Source organism: Ipomoea nil, unplaced genomic scaffold, assembly GCF_001879475.1.
Source record: "Ipomoea nil cultivar Tokyo-kokei standard unplaced genomic scaffold, Asagao_1.1 scaffold2942, whole genome shotgun sequence".
NCBI lineage: Eukaryota > Viridiplantae > Streptophyta > Magnoliopsida > Solanales > Convolvulaceae > Ipomoea > Ipomoea nil.
In genome coordinates, this window is record NW_017619370.1 from 1,257,699 (window position 1) to 1,278,259 (window position 20,561).

The 20,561-nt window shown below is 33.9% G+C and overlaps 3 protein-coding genes across 5 annotated transcripts; 1 reads left to right on the top strand and 2 right to left on the bottom strand.

The window, feature by feature from the left end:
• Positions 1 to 919: 919 nt before the first annotated feature.
• LOC109162493 (protein transport protein Sec61 subunit alpha-like) lies at positions 920 to 7,210 on the bottom strand. 2 transcript variants are annotated; one of them, XM_019311201.1, is made up of 7 exons: positions 7,204 to 7,210; positions 3,629 to 3,982; positions 3,212 to 3,439; positions 2,771 to 3,125; positions 2,570 to 2,694; positions 2,303 to 2,438; positions 920 to 1,380 (listed from the first exon to the last, which is right to left on the bottom strand). In XM_019311201.1, exons 2-7 carry the CDS (start codon positions 3,970 to 3,972, stop codon positions 1,141 to 1,143), a joined length of 1,428 nt encoding a protein of 475 aa, XP_019166746.1. In that variant the 5' UTR covers positions 3,973 to 3,982; positions 7,204 to 7,210; the 3' UTR covers positions 920 to 1,140. The 2 variants fall into 2 exon arrangements, with proteins under 2 accessions (XP_019166746.1, XP_019166745.1); XM_019311200.1 differs by lacking the exon at positions 7,204 to 7,210 and adding an exon at positions 5,033 to 5,204.
• Positions 7,198 to 9,814, bottom strand: LOC109162494 (ER lumen protein-retaining receptor A-like). The gene is made up of 6 exons (XM_019311202.1): positions 9,602 to 9,814; positions 8,037 to 8,302; positions 7,820 to 7,935; positions 7,598 to 7,671; positions 7,450 to 7,513; positions 7,198 to 7,286 (listed from the first exon to the last, which is right to left on the bottom strand). The coding sequence occupies exons 1-6, from the start codon at positions 9,690 to 9,692 to the stop codon at positions 7,250 to 7,252; spliced, it is 648 nt and encodes a 215-aa protein (XP_019166747.1). The 5' UTR covers positions 9,693 to 9,814; the 3' UTR covers positions 7,198 to 7,249.
• Positions 9,815 to 14,039: 4,225 nt separating this feature from the next.
• Positions 14,040 to 16,813, top strand: LOC109162391 (ubiquitin domain-containing protein 1-like). Of its 2 annotated transcripts, none has more exons than XM_019311093.1 (4): positions 14,040 to 14,480; positions 14,986 to 15,114; positions 16,279 to 16,398; positions 16,521 to 16,813. In XM_019311093.1, exons 1-4 carry the CDS (start codon positions 14,444 to 14,446, stop codon positions 16,583 to 16,585), a joined length of 351 nt encoding a protein of 116 aa, XP_019166638.1. In that variant the 5' UTR covers positions 14,040 to 14,443; the 3' UTR covers positions 16,586 to 16,813. The 2 variants fall into 2 exon arrangements, with proteins under 2 accessions (XP_019166638.1, XP_019166639.1); XM_019311094.1 differs by having other exon boundaries at positions 14,992 to 15,114.
• The last annotated feature ends 3,748 nt before the right edge of the window (positions 16,814 to 20,561 follow it).

The following is a 20,561-nucleotide window of genomic DNA, read 5'->3' on the forward strand; positions in this document are numbered from 1 at the left end:
GGTCAAGTTGTCTGTTTGTAACTATTTTAATTTCTCAACCTACTGAAGCACAAAGAGTCAATGCCGCCTGTTTGTAACTACTTTAATTTCTCAACCTACTGAAGCACAAAGAGTCAATGCCGCCTCCACTGAGACTTGAACCTACAACCTACCATATGGGAGTGCAACCTTGGTGCCATTAGACCATTACTTTAATTTCTCAACCTACTGAAGTACAAAAAATCAATGCCGCCTCCACTGAGGCTCGAACCTACAACCTCCTATACGGAAGTGCAACCTTGGTGCCATTAGACCACATGTTGTTAACTTAATAACAACAAAGTTACAAGTTCGTCTCTCAATGGGAGTGGCCTATTGGCCTCCTTGATTTGAATTCATCAATTATTGTGATTCTTTTACTGACTAAAATCACAAGATTAGATTTATTTCGTGCACAGCCTCGAGTTTGGACACTTTAAAAAAAAGGGGGCAAGTTGTGGGTACTAGTGTACACATTGCCGTTGTTTTCACCCTTTTGCCAACCTTTAATGTCCTGTCCTGTCCGTCCAATCAAACCACTTACACAATCTAACGCCCATGGCCCTTCATGGATTTATTTGCTCTGTAAAAAGCACCAAAGGTCCAAAGCAAAAGCTGTCTCACAATTGGATTCCATTCCTCATTTTTTGTCTCTTTTGTGACAATAATATTTCAGACTACAAGACTACTACAACTCAATTTTATAATGTATACATTGTTCCACCAAAAATAATAATAATAATGTACACATTGAATTTTGGTTGACTAGCAGTAGGTGTTCAGTGTTCTCCCACTTTTGTATAGACTACTTTGATCTATAGTGGTAGACAGATAAAAAAGAGTAGAAACCGGGTACCACCAAATGCTGTTCCGCATTAATCATAATTTAGAAAGAAATCTAAAAAAACAAAGAACAAAATGACACATTTTTGAAATTTGGCAAAATTTATGTCAGTAGTTTTTGGAACATCATAGCTAGCTAGGTTTGACAAGGGAGGAAAAACATAACATGAAAATACAAGGTACATTACATTGAGGTAAGTGAAGGCTTGATCTCTCTATCCATATTCAGTCGCGTGCTAACAGATTTTCTACAACCCTGTCTGTCCGTCCGTCTGTCTCTCACAAGCCCAAGAAACCTAGTTCAGTGGCTTTCTCTTTCTCGAATGTCTCGAAATACTGATAGATGATGGTAACTGCAAGAAGAATTCCAGTTCCCGATCCAATAGCGCCCATCATGTCTGCTAACACTGTCAATGCGCCAATGCACATTCCTCCAAAAGCAGCTGCAGTGGGAATGTAGCGATTCAATTCCTTCTGCAGATTAGAGTCGCGATGTCCAGGCATCACCATTTGTTGCTCCTGCAAAATAATCCATCCACATTCTTGAATTACAAATTTTCTGAATAAAATAACATTCTCAGAGAACTAGAATCATCACATCCTCACACCAACACAATTGATCAACCCAAAATTTAGCAAAATGTCCCAATCAAGATTGCATACACAGTTGGGTGGAAGTATGTGCAAAACAAGTTTTAGTGCAACTCAGCAACTACTTTGGATAAATGAAGAGCTTAGTACAACTGTTACCCATATTAGAGCAGTTTCAGCAAATACAGCAGCAATAAGCAAATCCTTTGCTCAATAATTTGTACACAAATTTTGAACATTGAAGCTATATTTTTCTAAAATGTTACAATATAATATGGGCTGGTACATGGCAAAAATTCAGCAAAGCACTAAACTTCAAGCACAGCCTACGTAATCAAGCACACCATAGAATACATAGATTTTTTATGAGATCAATTATGAGTAGGTTGTATTGATAATGCAATAAAGCCCAGTTTGAATAAAAACAGCTTGATAAGTGCAAGTTGAACACTTCTTCAATAAGCACCTTTCATAAGCTCAAAATAGTTCATAAAAAGTTTCATTTTCACTAGCATTTGATAAGCTATTTCAGTTTACACTGATTAATGAGCTACTTGAAATAGCTCATCGAAATATGCAAAAAGAGCTTTCCAAAAAAATATATGCTCTATGCTCTTTTCACAAACCTATCCAATGACTGTAAGATCACCAAACTTCATTGCAGTAGATAAGGTGAAATAATCTTATCCAAACAGGGCTTAAATAAATCTACTTCAATCCACTTTTACAAGATCCATCAGATAGCATAGTTAATTAAAATATGAAATATGGTGAAATAACCGTCTCCCTTGACAGAATTGACAGCTTAAAGTAAATTTAACAACATAAATAATGCTAAGAACCATCTTACCTTAAGCTGCTTGGCAACATCTTTAGCTGAGGACCCTGAAACTTCAATCCATGTCTTCGAGAACAGTGCACAAGCAGAAAGCATGAATACTATGTAGAAAAGAGCATGGAATGGATGAGTCAACATGTCTGCCAGGCTGCAACAAGCAAACAATGTTGCAAATGTAAATAATCACACACGGGGTATACAATATCAAAGAAATATGGCATTTTGTCCAAACAAGAATGCATATAAGAAGAGATTGTGTTAATTTTTCCATCTAATCACCTTGATGGCGCAGTAACATAATAAGCAAGTCCACCAACAGGAACAGACTGGCCTGAGTATTCAGATTCCTTCCATATGCCCAACAAATTGACGAAGAAGTTTCCACTGTACTTCCGGTACAGTAACTGCACATGAAGACCTATTAGATTTGCTAAAACGTTTAACATTTCTATTTCACAGAAGAACAATAACTTTAGGCACCTGAGAAATGAAGTACAGGTTGGATACAAGAGCAGATTGAAGAATAATAGGCATGTTGGAGGTATAGAATAGTTTTATCGGATAAGAGCCTTGTTGTCCACGGGCATTCTTTGATCTGACAGGAAGAACAACACGGAAACCTTGGAAATAGATAACAATGAGGAAGATCAACACTGTGGCAAGCAGATTGGTAACGTTGGGAAGATTTTGCCGGTAGAAAGCCTCTCTAAGAGCTCGTACTTTGTCTGTTCTAGCTATCAGAAGATGGAACAAAGCAATAATAGCACCTTCAAATTCAGCTCCACGGCCAGTATTAATGGTTGTGGGACTGAATGCTTTCCAGATAATATTTTCACTGAGACATAATGAAACTTGTAAGTGTCAATACATACAAGGAAAAAGCCTGTAACTAAAATCTTGAGAGAAAAGTTGAAATTTTACCAGATATTGGTAGCTATAAATAGGGAAATCCCAGAACCAAGACCATATCCTTTCTGGAGGAGTTCATCTAAACAGATGACGATAATACCAGCAAAGCAAAGTTGAATAATGATAAGAATAGCATTCCCAACACCCAATTGACCAACACTTCCATACATCCCTGATAGGACATAAGCAACTGCCTCCCCAATAGCAATCAGGATACCTAACAACTTTTGAGCACCATTTCTGCAAAATAAAATTGTAATTAGAAGAATCCTAGAAGATAGAAATTAAAATCGTTCAAAGACAAATGCATCTCCATAGCTACATCACATAGAATCGGATAAAAAATGCCCATTCTGAAGTAAAGCTAATATAATTTTATGATCAATTTTCATACAACAGTAAAGAACTAAGAGAATCAAACTAACTCACAATAGTGCACGGTCCTCTCTGACATTGTTGTCCACTTCAATGATTTTTGAACCAGCCAATAGTTGCATCACCAACCCAGAAGTCACAATTGGTGTGATTCCCAACTCCATGACCGTACCACGGTTTGAGGCAAGAATAACACGCATCCAATAAAATGGATCAGCACCAGTTGTAGAGTGTATGCCATAAAGAGGAAGCTGACTGCAGACCAGGAAGATGAAAAGAGAGATCACAGTGTATATGACCTTCTCTCTGAAGGGAATCTTTCTGTCAGCACTCTGAACTTCTGGCAGAAATGAGAGAAATGGTTTGACAAGATGCAGCACTCTGAACCCTCCACCCATTTTCACAAAACTGCACAAGAAAAACATTTAGACCATCAGCAATAAAATAGGGACATAAACAGTTAAACAGCAAAGAGCTGTAACACATTTCAAAGGGAAATGAAGAATAAATTAATCTATAAACAGTTCACAGAATAAAATTCATGCAGTAAGATCAATCCATGCATGCATAGTCGCATAGAAATTATTCAACTTATTATTATAACAAATTTCTCAACAGCAATCAACAAAGAAAAATGGTCAAATTATGTAATCATTAATCAAACCCACTCCCCTCTAGAACAAAGTAAAATTCATCAGACACATACATTATAGTCTCCTTTCTTCATCACCAATAGATAATGGCCAAAAGAAATCCATTCATTAAGTGAATATACAAATAGCCTACTTCATAATTGACCAAACTAACATTAAGAGGCTAAAAACATTCCAAATCATCTAAAAAAACAAATTTTCAACATATATTCGACTAAGAAACATATAACAAATAATGCACCATGTAATCTATTTGCAAGAGTTAAGTTTGTGTAGAAACAAAACATATCTCCCTGACCTCTCGGAAAGTGAATATCAATTGGGAATCAAGCATCTAAAGCTCAATTGAGCTTCACACATACTGACATCTTCATTTCCAGCAAAACTAAATTATGCAAATAAATAAGTAAAAAATTCCAAAATATTCTGGAGGTTCTAAATACTTAAGACTGCCAGAGTTAGGCAACTAAGAGTCAACGATTCTGAATTATGATACATCATCACAAATTCAACCACTAAACAAATCTCGACAGCAGATCAGCGCGGCAAAGAATACATTTTCAATTTTCACCAACAAACTTCCGATCTAAGATCAATTGATCTCAAATTTCAGCTACGCCAAATCACCAATAACCTCAAAATTCACAATCATAAAAACAACGATTCAATAAAAATAAGAATCCACCGATTCGTATGAGTGGCAGATACATAGATCAGCTCAGATCAACCACTACATCTCGATTCGGAACCGCATACACATGAAATGAATACGGATTAAGGATATGGGATACGCCAGAAGACTTACGGTAGAAACGCAGATCCGCAGGAGGATGGCAAGAAAGGCTTTCACCTAGTCTCTCTCTCTCTCTCTCTCTCTGCTATTTCTAGGGTTTTGGTGTGAGAGAGAAAGGTGAAACAATTTGATTGTGAGTACCGAGCCGTAGAAGGAAAGGTTCAACACGGAATAATATCTCTCTGAGTGAGAAACGAAGTTGACGTGGCAGGGACGCTTTCGTGGTGACACGAGGTTGAACCAATAGGATTCTGCCATGTGGTATTTTAGTTTCAAAATTTTGGATAAAAGAAAGGTGGCACTTCGCTTTGGCAACACCCGGCTTTTGGATGTACAATAGTCACGATTCATATTTTACTTACTTTTAAAAATATATATATATTGAAGATATTTTCTATTTTATTCCTCATATAAATAATTTATTAATAAAATTTTAGTTCCAAAAATTTTGACAATAAATTTGGATCCAGTTATGAAAGAGACATTTTAATTTTTTTTAATGGAGCATGAATTTTATATATATATATATATATATATATATATATATATATATATATATTTATATTTATATTTATTTATTTATTTATTTATTTATTTATTTATTTTTGAGGAGGCATGATTTTAATCATGCCCCTGAACAAAATTAAATTGGACAATCAAATCAAAATAAGTTCATAAATTTTGTTTTGCTAGCAATCGCAAGATAAGAACATGTAAGCTAATTAAAATACATTCAATAATTTACCTCATTCACTAATCTCTAAAGCAGGAGCGATACTCTTAAGTTTGGGATTTGAACTTATGTTATTTCAATCATTCAATGGTACAATCAGCCATTGGTAAATACAACACAAACATGAGCCACGAATACATCAAATGCAATGTAGGTAATTTCTTCCACCAATGCTACAATAACCGGATGGATCATCTAATCTCAACAATCTACCGATTATGCAACAGTAACTGACATGTTAGAATCACAATGCAAGCCGCAAAACTATAAGGGGGAATTTGGTTCAGGTTATATAAGATAACTAATGTTATATTTGCTTGGTATTATAAGATTCACATGTTTGATTCAGGTTATATAACTTTTTCATGGAATGTCAGATAACTTCGGCATTAAATTTTTAGCTATTGAAAGGGAATGTTAGATTTACATTACCTGGATTTTGTATTTTTTAATCAATTTATGTTATTACCATTGTCTTATTTACATATCTTAATTTTAAATCATACACAGGAATCTAACATTCCAGTAATCTAACATTCCCAACAATCTAACATTCCCTAAAGTAATCTAACATTCCATGAATCAAACACCCCCTAAAGAGAAATCAAAACACTGGTACAATAATGTCACAGGATAACACTTTATGGTAACTAACAGTTTTGTCAATTGGGGCTCTTCCTGCTTGGAATTAGGATCAGCATTTGCAAGTTGCTTATTAACTCTTCTGTTACCTCACACTAAGGTACGTAACAAGTAATAGTCTGAAATGCAAACCACTTACAAAATCAAACATTTTTGTTTTTCTTCTACCCAGCAAAGTTGTGTATTCAGTGAACAACAACAACAGTCTTCGCTTAAGCTACGGTGGAAAAACAAGAGAACGAAGGAAAAGCTGTCTCCCAGTTTCTCTGCTATTACAATAACCTTTGATCCACAACTACTAAAATAACTTTTAATATTTTAACCAAGTAACAACATTATCCAAATTAAAACATTTATAAAATTGGGTACTTGAACAATATATAAATATAGATTTTAATAAATACTATTACCATTTACAATTGATTTATGCATTTTCGAGAGTGATTCTGAAATTCGTAGACCGTCCAATAGTAGAGCTAAAAATCCTATGATAGCACTGTTTGAAAGTGGAGAAAGCCACCAAGCACGAAGCCAAGATGAATTCAAAAGCAGCTCTGTTCACTGTTACTATGGCGTTAAATATGTACAAAGGTAAAGATGCAATCTCTATCTGCAATAACACTACTGGAATTACCTAAATCTTTGCACTACTAAACCTCCAAAAACATTTTAAAATGTTTCCATCATATCAACACGGCTAAGGGTCTTCTCACCCAAACTCTATTTCCATTGCCAGATCTCTTCACAAATATAAAATTTTGTGCTCTCAAAGAAGGCCTTAATGGTTCATATATATGTGCCCAGCAACGGCAGAATCGCATAAAGTGTCAAATTATCACTATATCATAATCGTTTCAGGCAGGCAATTGAAGCTTCGCATTGTTTTTCCAACTGCAAAAATAATAATAATAATAATAATAATAATAATAATAATAATAATAATAATAATAATAATAATAATAATAAAATCTCAGGCTTAGTTTCATATGAAAATATTAAAAAGGAAAAAATAAGAAAAGAGGGAGAAAATGCAAAGAAATTTGGCACACTATACCTTATAAAGTAGTAGTAGAAAAAATCTGCATATAGAGCAGTTTGGACAAGTCCAGAGATGCAAGCTTGAGAGGGGAAAAAGGAAAAGTCAGAAAAATAATCATCTGTCAGGCAAAATTCATCCACCATACTATCAGAGGTATACTTACATATCCATCTGCTGAAATGGGGCTCTGTGAAATAACGGTAAATCCAGTTCAAGATGTAGAATGATCGATAAGCCCTACAATGGCATAAACAAATAATATTAACACCAATCAGTAACCACCTATGACCTAGCTTCCTTATGTTTTTTCAGTAAGAAAACAAGGCAAATTGCAAGGTAAAAGGCAAATTGCAAAGTGTGGCACAGCTAAGTAAAAACAAAGTACCCAAGAAAGAAAACATATTGTCCAGTCAGATTGTCCACATTTCCACTTCTTTGCAATAGAACCAACTGTGGAAGAATAGCAACTGCCTCCAGGTATATTGAAAAACTCCAAAATACCTACAAAAGAAACATATGGAAAATTTCAGTACACACTGTTGCATTCAAGAATGCAATGTACTGTGGACCTGCAGAAGTTCAGTAACATTAAAGAAACTGACCTCCAGGAAAGTGAACTTCTCATGAATCAAAAGAGCCAACACAAAACTAGCAGCGATAAGAATCCAGTGACGGAAAGTGTCTAGCTCTCGGTCATATGACCGCTTAACAGTTCTGTGAAACCTCATGCACCATACAATTGCCAAAGTGCTCACAATAAACACTATCTTCATAATGGTGTTATAGACAGATATAAATTCAGTGAACAAATCCAGATATCGTGCCAAAAACACAATTGTGTACAACTCTTGGGTCTTCAGAGAAATTCCTAGAAAGGATACACCAAACATTAAGTCATTGGAGCTCTACTTAGCCAACAAGCTCCTACTGTCTAGCAGGCAAATACCCAAGGAAATTGGTCCTAAACAAGAACCAAAACAGATTTTGAACTTACGAGGTATTATTCAAAAAAAAAAAAAACAGAAGTAAAGCGGTAATGATATAAGCACATGAGCAAACAGCTTCAAGCTCTTTCATCAGTAAACAAGCAATTCAATTATGACCATACACATAAAATGCTATCCAGCTACAAGTGTTGAGCTCAGCCATTATCTAACTAGCAACAGTCCCACCAGATTTTAGAACTTAAAAAGAAACATAACAGAAAAGGGTAATCACATTTTTAAAAGAAAAATCATGTTAAGTAAATTGAGCCAAAGTTATGGTCAAAATGTCAAATTAGGGTTACCAACCATGCCTGGCAAAATTATGAAATCTTATAGAAAAAGGAGAATCAGCTAGAATTGAATATGGCATTACTAAAAATAATCTTCAAAAGTACATAATTCACATCCTACAAATATATGCATTGTGCACTACGTGGAAGGATATATCAAATCAAAAACAAAATACCTTCAGTTAGTGAGTACTTGAGTGTCTAAAAAAATAATTTTGACAGCTAAGAACTGTTTTCTTAAGTGTATATGCACACTCTAACATATTCCTTTAGGCAATTGACAAAATTAATCACGAGAAAAAAACCCTGAAATTTGGCCAGCCAAGCTGGAAAGTTTGCTGGATCATTAGACTGTAAATCATCTATATAGCTAAATAACTGCTCATCCAAATGCATCAGAGACCTTCAAACATGTAAACTCAATATTTTCCATTAATCATTCAAACCACATCTGGAGTACTTCATCCATTGCCTCAACATAACTCAATTGAAAGTATAAGAGACCAATTTAAAAATTAATGATAATAATAATTAAATCATCTACACTACCATTTACACGCATTTGCCAACAGTCGTGCAAATAATCAATAAAACCAGCAAGAGCAAAGAGCACATAAAGTAGCAAATGCATACAGTGATACAGAGTACTATTCAACCTATGAAATCAGAATTTATAACATCAACACCAGTTTAACAAGACATCGTGCATACACATCAGAAATTCTATAACATTTTGTTAACTATATAATATACTCCGAATGTGGTAAGTATTTCGAGTTACCACCGCAAAATTAACGGAATAAACATCTAAAATTCTCAGTTTCAGATTCAATCAACCGGAAGACAAGATAGCGTTGGATAATACATAAATGAATGCGGTGGAAATGAGACCTGAGCATGATTTTGTGGCGTAAATTTTGAGTAGGAGGACGAGAATACTGATCAAATGCGTCATGTCGCCGGCGAGTCTGAAGATATTCATGGTTGCCGATGGTAAAGTACAGAGAATTCAGCCCTAGATTCTAGAGAGAGAAAGTTCTTAGAGTGAGAAAGCTTCGGCGCTACTGAGAGAGGAAATACGAAGCCGAAAGAAATGAAAGAAGACACTAGACACTATCTTTTTATCTTATTTACGGTTTTAGCGATCAATTTGATTAAATTTAGTAATTTACCATGATGTTTAATATTTCTTCCCAACGAGAATTTATTAAAATTGTTTATAATTTAATTTTTTTATAATATTAAATTTAATTTTAGTATATAAAAATATATATATTGAAAATTTATATTAACAATATTATTAAACACACACAAATTAATTAAAAGTAATAAAATAATAAATTTAAAAAATAGTTGGTTTCACTAATAAATTTGACATGTAGAATGGAATAGAGAAATATTTTTTTTAAGTAAAATATTAATTTGATCCTTATTTTATTTTTCTTTTGACAATTTTTTTCTTATTTTTATTATCATAATTGCAATAGTAAATTAATTTTGGGGAAAAGAAGTGGTGTACCCAAGTTTAAAAGGAAGATTATCCCAAAAAGGCAAAAATGGATAATAGAAGTGCGAGAACGCCTGTGTAATTTGAATATTAAAAAAAAAATATCGCAAAAGATGGATAATAGCAAGTGTGAAAATGTCTCAAAGTTACTTTAATAACAACACTAGATACTCAAATTTCAAATGAAGAGAAAATGGATGTGACCAAGCCGAGTTGATATATTGACTTAATAACCACAAGATTCCTAAATTGATTCTCTTAGTTTATCTCATTGATATCTAAGGCCACAAACGAGTTATACCCAAAGTGCATTTTCAGGTAGCGATTGTGTCCTTTCTCGTAAATTTAAAAAAAAAATGACATGAAATTTATTGAAAAATTGAGACGTGAATAACTAATGGAACATTATTTTGAATGTGTTTCACTGACGATTTTAGTTTGGACAAAGTGAATTTAAGTTCTCTATATGTGCATGTGATTTTTGTAGACTCATACACTTTGAATAATGAGTGAATATAAAATTAATTTTCAAAGCTCAAAATTTTGGTAGGCACACAAAACTCTTTATTCGTCCTCACATATGACACCAATGTTAGCTTCATGACTAGAAGAGTCAAAGTTGAAGCTCAAAGGAATTCAAAAAATAAGGTATTGTTATTGCTCTTAGTGAAAAAGGTTATGAACCCATTTCAACTCTTTTTTTTCAGCGCATTTATACAACTCAAACTATCAAATTACAAGTTAATACCCTATAACATTTGATCTCCAGTGACCTTATGGTCTAGTGGCATGAAATGATTTATTCAAATAAGAAATTATGAGTTTGAGTCTTAGTGGGGGGGGGGGGGGGGCTAGGGTCGAATTTTAGGGTGTGCAAAATGTCCTAGAGCACATGGCCCAGTATTTATTTTTTAACTCAAATCACTTCTACTCCTAATTAATTGAGCATACTGCATGGCAAAATCATTTGTTTCCTCAACGGCACAGATGATATCTCAAGCCATGAATTTACATAGATAACTTAAAACATGTACCATTCACCATTAATACTGCCTGAAATTGATTTTACCCCCTAACAAATCGTTCTACTTGCATTCCAAATAATAACGGCAGCCCAACAGGTAGCCACTAGCTAGGTAGTTTCAAAGTTTTTTTTTTTTTTTTTTTTTTTTTTTTTTTTTTTTTTTTTTTTTTTTCTTGTTTGTTTGGATTTTGGAGATAGTAATTTAGTAGAATTTGTATGATTTGGTTTTAAAGATTGTGCTTATACTTTTGGTATGACATCATTTATTTACAAGAACGGTGCAACAAAAATTCAAAAATCGATCTTGGTAGAGGCGATATTGACTCTTTGTGTTTCAGTCGGTTAAGAAAATAGTAATAAACAATACTATATTGTAGTAGAGTTAGTACTAAAAAAAAATTATCTCCAAATAAATAAGGAAAACGATCTCCTAAAACTATACCAACATCTTCTAGCATAGCTACTATACACTTCCCATAAATATTATAATGTATTCCCCAAGTTTCAGACCATATTGAACTTGGGTCCAGTTCGACTACCCTAGCTAAAGGTAAATTCCAGACCTTCTATATCCAAACCACTCATTTATTAGTAATTAATGTAATTTAATTGAAATAATTACAACAATAGACCAAACAACATAACATTTGGACCATTTAATTGTATAATTGTCAAACTCATTAATCTTGACTAGATTATACATAAGAGTTAATACCAGTCCTTCGAATTTTGTCACGTTTAGTCCTAAATTTTTAAATTACCACTCATGATCATTTGATTTTCAAATTGTTACCATCCGTAGTCTAAGTTAACCACCCATGATATGATCCTTCAATTTTTAAAATTTAACCAGTCGCGGTCCTCTTTGAAGGATCATGAGTGGTTAAAATTTTATAGTTGAATGACCATGAATTGTTAACTTAGACCATGAATGGTAACAATTTGAAAGTCGAAGGACTATGGGTGGTAATTTTAAAATTTAAGATTAAACGTGACAAAATCACTATACTCGGAGAACTCTAGATGATATTAACTCTTATACATAATCTAATTAATTTAACGAGTCTCAATATCCACAATATTTAATAGTTATTTTAATTTTTAAAGGTTAATTTACTTACTTATCAATATAATAGAATCACTCAACTAAAATTGATTTATAATTTATTGTTATTGTAATTTTTATTATATTAGAGTTGACATAGATAATTAATTTGTTAAGTTGTTATTTAATAATTTATAGATAATTACTACGTAATAAATTTCAAATAATTATATGTGAATTATAATAAGCAATTTTTTTTTTAGATAAGATTTATTAAAGATTAAACGAGACACTGGCATAACAGTTAATGACTAAAAGTAAAATGTACTCATTATAATATGTAAGGTTGAAAAATGACGGTACCACTTAAAGACTTGCTTCTCGACATAGTGGGGATTTGATTCCTACCAAGAACAATAAGGGTTTGACACTTTGACTTGATCGTGTACATAAATGTATAGTTTGATATTGAGTCTTAAAACTAGATTGACTCAATTTACCTTCTTATGAGCTTAAAACTAGTTCATAGGACACATGATATAAGGACACTCCCAATAGGGGATTTTGAGTGATTTTTGAGGAGATCTAAGTTTATGTGGAAGAGAGAGGGAGGAGAGAGAGTGATTTGAGGCTTCTTGCAAAGAGTTTGTTTTTATCAGAACTGTGGGCCCTACATGGTGAGAAAAAGAAACTGTTGGCGCGCGTTAATTGCACAAATACGAACACAGTCTAGCGCGTGCACTGCACATGCCAAATTGGCCGCGTAAAACTACCTTTTGTCATTTTTTTTTAAAATTTTTCAGCTAACGAATTTGTCAGTCTTATTTTTTGTTTTGTTTTTCTTTTTAAATTTCTTTTTCTCCTCTTTCTCCTCTTTCATACTTGACATATAGGCTATGTTTGACAATCCTAGCTGAAAGTTAAAACTATAAGCTAGCAGTTGAAAACTGAAGAGCTGTTAACCTAGCTGTTATGCTTGAAAATGTTTGGTAAAACTAGCTTTTGAATAAGCTGATAAAGTAAAAAGATAAAAAAGGACATCTTCATGAAATTTAAATTAGTTTGTGTTTTTTTTAAAGATTAAATTAGTTTGTTTACATATTAAACATTAACATTTTGGAATAAAATTATTAGCATAATCATGATTTAGCATTCCATAATAAAGTAGCAATATTGTTGCGAATCTCCTTCATCTAATAATAATAATAATAATAATAATAATAATAATAATAATAATAATAATTGTGGTAAAAGTTGCGAATAAAGAAGAAGAGAAAATGATTTTAATTGAGAATGGTTAAGGATATCATTTCTTTAAAATAATAAACACAAAGATGAAAAAAAATTAAGAAGCTACTGGCTTATTTGAAAACGCTACTTAATAGCGTTCTAAAATAAACTCTTATTTTAAACTACGCGTTTATTTTAAAAATATTACCAAACAAAACTTATAACTTATTAGTAGCTTAAAATAAACTATAAGCTACTCAATAAGCTTTCCAAACAGAGCCATAAAAACCTCATCTATAATAGAATAACATTTGTTGAAAGTTTCACCACGCAAAACAATACTTAATGCGTAAACAAGATCCGGACGTAGAGAAATTGAATGGTCCCAAATTTTGTACTAGGACACGTGTTGTCATCCCAGATAGCATTACACCGAAAGTCCACTGCAACTCCGAACCACCCAATCTTATCCTCTTTCAATCCAACCCGAAAATCGAGTACTAAAACATTTCATAGTTGAATCACAGTGGAGTAGTGGACTCTCCTAGTCTCCTTCATCTTCTCCACCTCTTCATCTCTCTCTCTCTCTCTCTCTACAAACGGACACTCTGTTTCACCGCGCGTCCATGGTAAATACCCAAAACTGACGGATACATACACCACATATATGTATATGTAGAGAGAGAGAGAAGAGGAGAGAGTACAGGTTATATATATACATATATGTGTGTGTGTATGTGTATAGCTGGGAATGAGATAGAGTCGCGAGCACGCAAAAGCTCTCAAAACAAGTACCGATAAATTCATTTCCTGTAATCTCTTTCTCTCTACTCTGTGTGTGTATATATATATATCTGCCGTGGATATATTTATATATATAGATTCCTGAATTAGCTAGCTACCCAAGATTCCCAGTGGCTGTGTAGCATGGGCTGCTCGGGATCTTCGCGTTCGAAAGGAGATGGTAATCTTTCTTTTTCTTTCTCCTCATTCATTTATCCAATTAGATATGGTGTATTGCTGTTTAAACCTGCATTTGTTTGCCCCTAAAAATCCATCTTTCTCACACACACACGCACTGTTTTGGATTGAATTGCTGTTTAATTTCTACTATAGTTTAGTGATTGATTGATTGATTGTTTAGTTCTTGGAGAATTAGGTATGAGTTAGGTAATTAGTTGTGTTTTCCCCCTTATCTGATGGGAAATTTATTGCTATTTAAATATTTGATGTCGCTGTTGTTTGTTGGTTGAGTTATGTTATGGTTGTGATGTTGACTTTGGAGAGAAATCTGGGGTTGGTATATGGTAATCAGATGAAACTGAATATTATTTATTGGATTATTGTAACTTTAATGAGTTTGCCATGTACACTGCAGACAGATGAGAAAGAATAAAAGCAACCTTCATCAAGTCACCAAGAAATTTCCAATGCTGCACTTTATTTAATATTATCTTTTGTATACTTGTGTGCAGAGACTGTTAAGAAGATACGGAAGCCAAAACCTTGGAAACATTCAGAAGCAATAACGAGGGCTCAACTTGTACAGATGCGTGATGAATTTTGGGACACGGCACCACACTATGGTGGTCGGAAAGGTATTATTTCCTCCATCTGGACAATGGGACTGCCAAAAGCGTGTTTCTTGAATTTCTTGGTGTTCCAAACAAAGATTGCAATCATTAGAATATTTTCTTTATCCTAAAATGGTAACAATTCTATATTCCTCATAAACTCTATGGTCTATCTTTAGAATGGCTTGATATTTTAGAGGGCCAGGGCACGGGAAGTTGTATGATAGACCACATTGAAATACATGTTCCCTTCTCGTGGGAGGATCTTGCTAGAATGGTATTCTATGGTTGGTTGGTTAGGTTAAAGGTTAATCTATCACTAATTATGAATGGGGAACCATGCATCTCTCTATCTTGAGCATGCATAACACTTAAGAGTTTGTTCATCCTATCTGGCTCTCCCACAGCCTAAGGTTATGCATAACACTTGAGGATTAGTAGAAAAATATATGATTAATTTGATAAAATATACAACTTACATTATGTACTTTGAGCAGTGGTGTGGGCGACCATTTCCTTTTCTCTCATTTCTGCATTGCCTAGTACTTTTTTTTTTATTTTTATTTTTTATTTTTAAGATAACAAGTAAAAATATATTAATCAACTGAAAACAAGTGTGAAATACCTCTTGGAATAGAAGATGACCACGTGTGATGATCAGAATGTAAATCCACAGCTCTAGCAAGTGTCGGTTACTTGCGTTCATTGCCTAGTACTTTGATCTCATTCTTGGATATTTCTCATATTGGGTCATATTTGAGTGATTACATTTCACATACATAGTAGAGGTTCTTAATGGTTTAAATGTTTAATGCTAATGGAAGCAGTATGAAAGGGTGTCTAGCCATGTATACCATTTGATATGAAAATTTTGAACTACAAAAATTTCAAGGATTTGTATGTTGATTGATTGTACTGGAATTGCTACCATACGACAGCATATTTGTGTTTTCAGATTGGATAGTAACATGGTGATGTTTCTTTGAATTCTCTAGTATGCAATCAAGGAAATCAATTGATTAATGGGTCATTAAATGAAACCAAAATTTCAGCCGTGTGTTATTTTTCTGGCAACTTCTGGTGTGAACTGAGGTTATGTTTTGAGGAACCTGCCTAGTTGAAAACCTATGCTTTAGTATGTCCATTATTGTAGTCTCATACATAACAATGCTTTTACATCTTTACCAGAGATCTGGGATGCACTTAGGGCTGCTGCTGAGGCTGACATATCCCTTGCCCAGGCTATTGTGGACAGTGCTGGTATTATTGTTCAAGCCTCTGATCTGACAATCTGCTATGACGAAAGAGGTTCATTAGTATCCTTTTATTCTTTACTCTTCCGTTTGAGTCTTCAATCTATCTTTTTTATGCATGTGTATGCAGAGACATATAAATCACCTCCCTCTCCTTGGACATTTCCATTGTTGCAGGTGCAAAGTATGAGTTACCAAAGTACGTTTTGAGTGAACCGACAAATTTGATGCGCGAGAGCTAAAGAAGAGAAGACTGGATGCATTTTGGAACGTAAATTTTGTAAAGTGATAATACGCCATTCTCTCTGTGATTTATTGTTTTCTGGGCAGTAATCCACCATTTAGTTTAGTAGTTGACATAAAGAACCCACATTTGGAATATAGCAATGCCACAGTTTTATGCAAATGCCTAAAAGCTGTATAATTTGTTGTAACCTAGCTATCTAGTGACCACTCATATCATGCTCAAACATAGAAAACATGGTCATTTGGAGTTTTTTGACTACTAATATCTAATAAAAATATTTAATGGAAATTCAATCATTGTGCAAATTCAATGGCTATGTTTGGCAAACATTTGGAGTTTTTTGACTACTAATATCTAATAAAAATATTTAATGGAAATTCAATCATTGTGCAAATTCAATGGCTATGTTTGGCAAACCTATCTAAAAAGGTAGCTGTATAATACTCAGAGACCAGACCATAAATATATTTATTCAGGACAGAGCTTCCCATGTGGCAGGTGCGGGGTGCGGATTGCATCATTAAATATGCATAAATACATTACACAGTGTTTGAAAAAAAAAATGCACCACACCTAATGGTGTATTTTCGAACATTTTGTGATGCATTTATGTCTACCTAATGATGCGTGATCGCACGAAAAGTATTGTCCGCACGAGAACCTGACCCGTCATGTATAAATATGATTTCTATTTATTTATTATTTATTTACTTATTTTAATTGAGAACGTATAAGTAAATTATGCAATTACATGGCTCAAATTACAACTTTATATAATACTAGTTCTTTTACGCGATTGGAATAATGCCCAATGATTATTTTTAAATAAGTATTTCAAAGTATATCAATGCAATATTATATCAGAGATGTTCATACATAGGTAAATAAATATTAAATTTGTTTATTTAAATCGATAATTTAAAGTATATAAATGCAATATAATATATGAGAGATTGATTATATTGTCACTAAAATAAATGTTTGGAACTTTGTAATAACGCTAGTCTAAAAATGATAGTCTAAATAAATATACTTTTGGTTTAAATTTCTCTAATTCTTCTCAATTCTCTTTTGGGTAGCATTGTCATTGTCTTCATCTTCAGTACATGTTCTAAATTAAGGCATTATAGACATCTAGTTCTAAATTAATTAAATGCATGTATTATTTTTTGTTGTAGCTACTAATTTATTTAATTGAATAAGAGTAATAAAGTAGCGTACATACTTTTCATCAACAATAATAAAATCATTGATTTTTTTTTTTTAATTTACATTCGTTGTTGAGACGAATTGTTTTGAGAGTTTGTCATGACGATTTTTACAATTCCTGTAAATAGAGGATGATAATAAATAATTCAAAATATATAGTTACAATAGATATTGTTATAATGATATAGTAAACATTAACTTACAAATTTCTTCATGATATTGTTATAATGATAAAATTCTGATGTGTAAACTTGTTCAATTAGAGCCAATGAGATGTCAACATTGTCAATTCTTTGGAAAATGGTCTCACCGTTTTAGATTCCAGGTGTAATTATATTTATAATCAACAACTTTGTAGTTAGGTTGCGCAGGTCTGACAATGATGTAAGAACAATTTTGTTCGATAAAAAAAAATAATAGTATAAAATTTGTAAAGTAATGTACAATTCTACTATTATAAAAATACATACAAAAAATATTAATAGCATAACGACCTAAATCATACCAATATTGCAAAAGTATAATTGAAATATTAAGTTTTATTATGATCTAAATAATCAAAAGAACATTAATTAAATGAAAAAAAATAAAACTTAACTTAATTTTTTTTAAATGCATAAAAATCAAATGATTTTTAAAGTTCTTGATTTATAATCTTTGATGCTTAACTTTGAATGTTATGTATTTAGTCGGATTATTTGACCAAAGTTTATGATAAATTTTATATTATATATATATATATATATATATATATATATATTAATACATTTTAAAATATTCGTAGTATATGTTTAACAATTATGCCAACTCTAATTGGGATGAGGTTCGAACCTAAGATCTTTCTTATATAAATTAATAAGTTAAAAATAATAAATAGTTAACGGAATATTCCGTCACTAAAGTTTATACTAACGGAATTTAGGTTATCTAAGGGAAGAAAATAATATAATAGAGGGTAAATAAGGAAAATCATTAAAAGAATACTAAAATCTAAATAATATGAACCATTCATTTTAAGAAAAAATAGGATCGACATTTTTTTTTTTATTCCAGTTAAGGGTCTAAAATTATTGGCTCTTATTAGAATTGTAGATTGTAGATGTAGATGCAGATATTATACATTATATTTTACCTGGACAAAATCATGACAATTTCGTTATAACATGTTACTCTTTTGTTAGGGTCTCTCTCTAGGGTTTCGCTAGGGTTTCGTTATAACTATTCTCTCTCTAGGGTTTCGCTAGGGTTTTCTCTTTTTCCTACTCTGATCGAGGTTTCCGGCGTCTTCTGGCTTCTTTCTACGGGACTGCACCGGCGTTCTACTGTCAGAAAGCATGGAGCAAGAGTCGGTAACGGAGGCGGTTAATGTTTTGGGTCGGCGTTGGGCTGATGTCGCCCTTGATGACGAGGAGGACGATGTTTTCATACCGCCGAGCGAGGGGGGTGACGAACAGCCTGCTGTGGCGGTTCGAACATGGTGGCTAGTAGGAAGATTCTTGACTACTAAGCTTGTGAAGGCGGAGTTTATGAGCCAGGTCATGGTTTCGGTATGGCAGCCGGTTAAGGGGGTACGAGTCTCAGAATTGCAACCGGAGCTTTTCCTGTTTGTGTTTTTCCATGAAACAGATATTCAATTGGTTCTTGAGGGAGGGCCATGGTCCTTTGAGAATCACACGTTTGTTTGCAAACAGGTCCAGGATGGGGTTATTCCGGTCACGGTACCGCTGAACACGGTTGATATGTGGATATAGGTGCATGACTTACCACTGGGCTATACCTCTGACCTTATTCTGGAGCAAGTTGGGAATTTTCTCGGAACCTTTATTAAAATTGATGATAGGTTTGCGAATGCACCATGGAAGACTTTCTACCGGATTAGGGTTTCAATCTCAGTCTTGAAACCGCTTAAACGGCGCATGAAACTTATGAAGAGGGATAAGTCGACGTGTTGGGTTAATTTCAAGTATGAAAGGCTGCATAACTTTGTTACTTCTGTGGTATGATGGGGCATCTACATAAGTATTGCCTAAAAGCGAGAGATGCAGGAATACCGATTGACCAGTATCCGTATGGTGAGGGCTTACGTGCGGGTTTTAAGAAGGGTCCGCGTAAGGTGGGTGCGTCATGGCTGCTAGACATGAACGGTAACCCTATGGCGGGGTCCCCTTTGGGCACTATGCCAAGTGTTCGGGTTGATGGGCAAGATGGTAGTACATCTGAGGCTACACGGGATTGTGAGGAGAATGGCGTAGTCACGGCTGCGACAAAGAGGAGAAGGGCCGAATTGAATGTGAATGATGAGGGCAGTGTGAAGACTGGAGGGGATGTTGTTATGACAGAGATCCAAAAAAACTTGTCTGCGGCGGGTACTGGTTCCCAGTCCCGCCCGTCATTATGAGTACCATCAGCTGGAGCTGTCGTGGCTTGGGCAATCCACGAACAGTTCGAGAGTTAACGGACCTAGCGTCCCGTAAGAAGCCTGATTTTATTTATCTTATGGAAACCATGGTGGAACGAATACATGCTGAAAGGATTCGTGTCACCCTTGATTTTGATGGTCTGTTTTATGTTGATCCGACTCCGCAGGGTGGTGGTGGCTTAGCACTACTGTGGCGTAAGAATGATACGGCAAGTCTTTTGAGTTACTCCAGAAACCATATCGATATTGAGGTGAATATGCCCAGTTTTCCGAAGTGGAGGATGACATGCTATTATGGGTATCCCCAGCGTCATAGGCGCACGGAAGCATGGGACTTGATAAA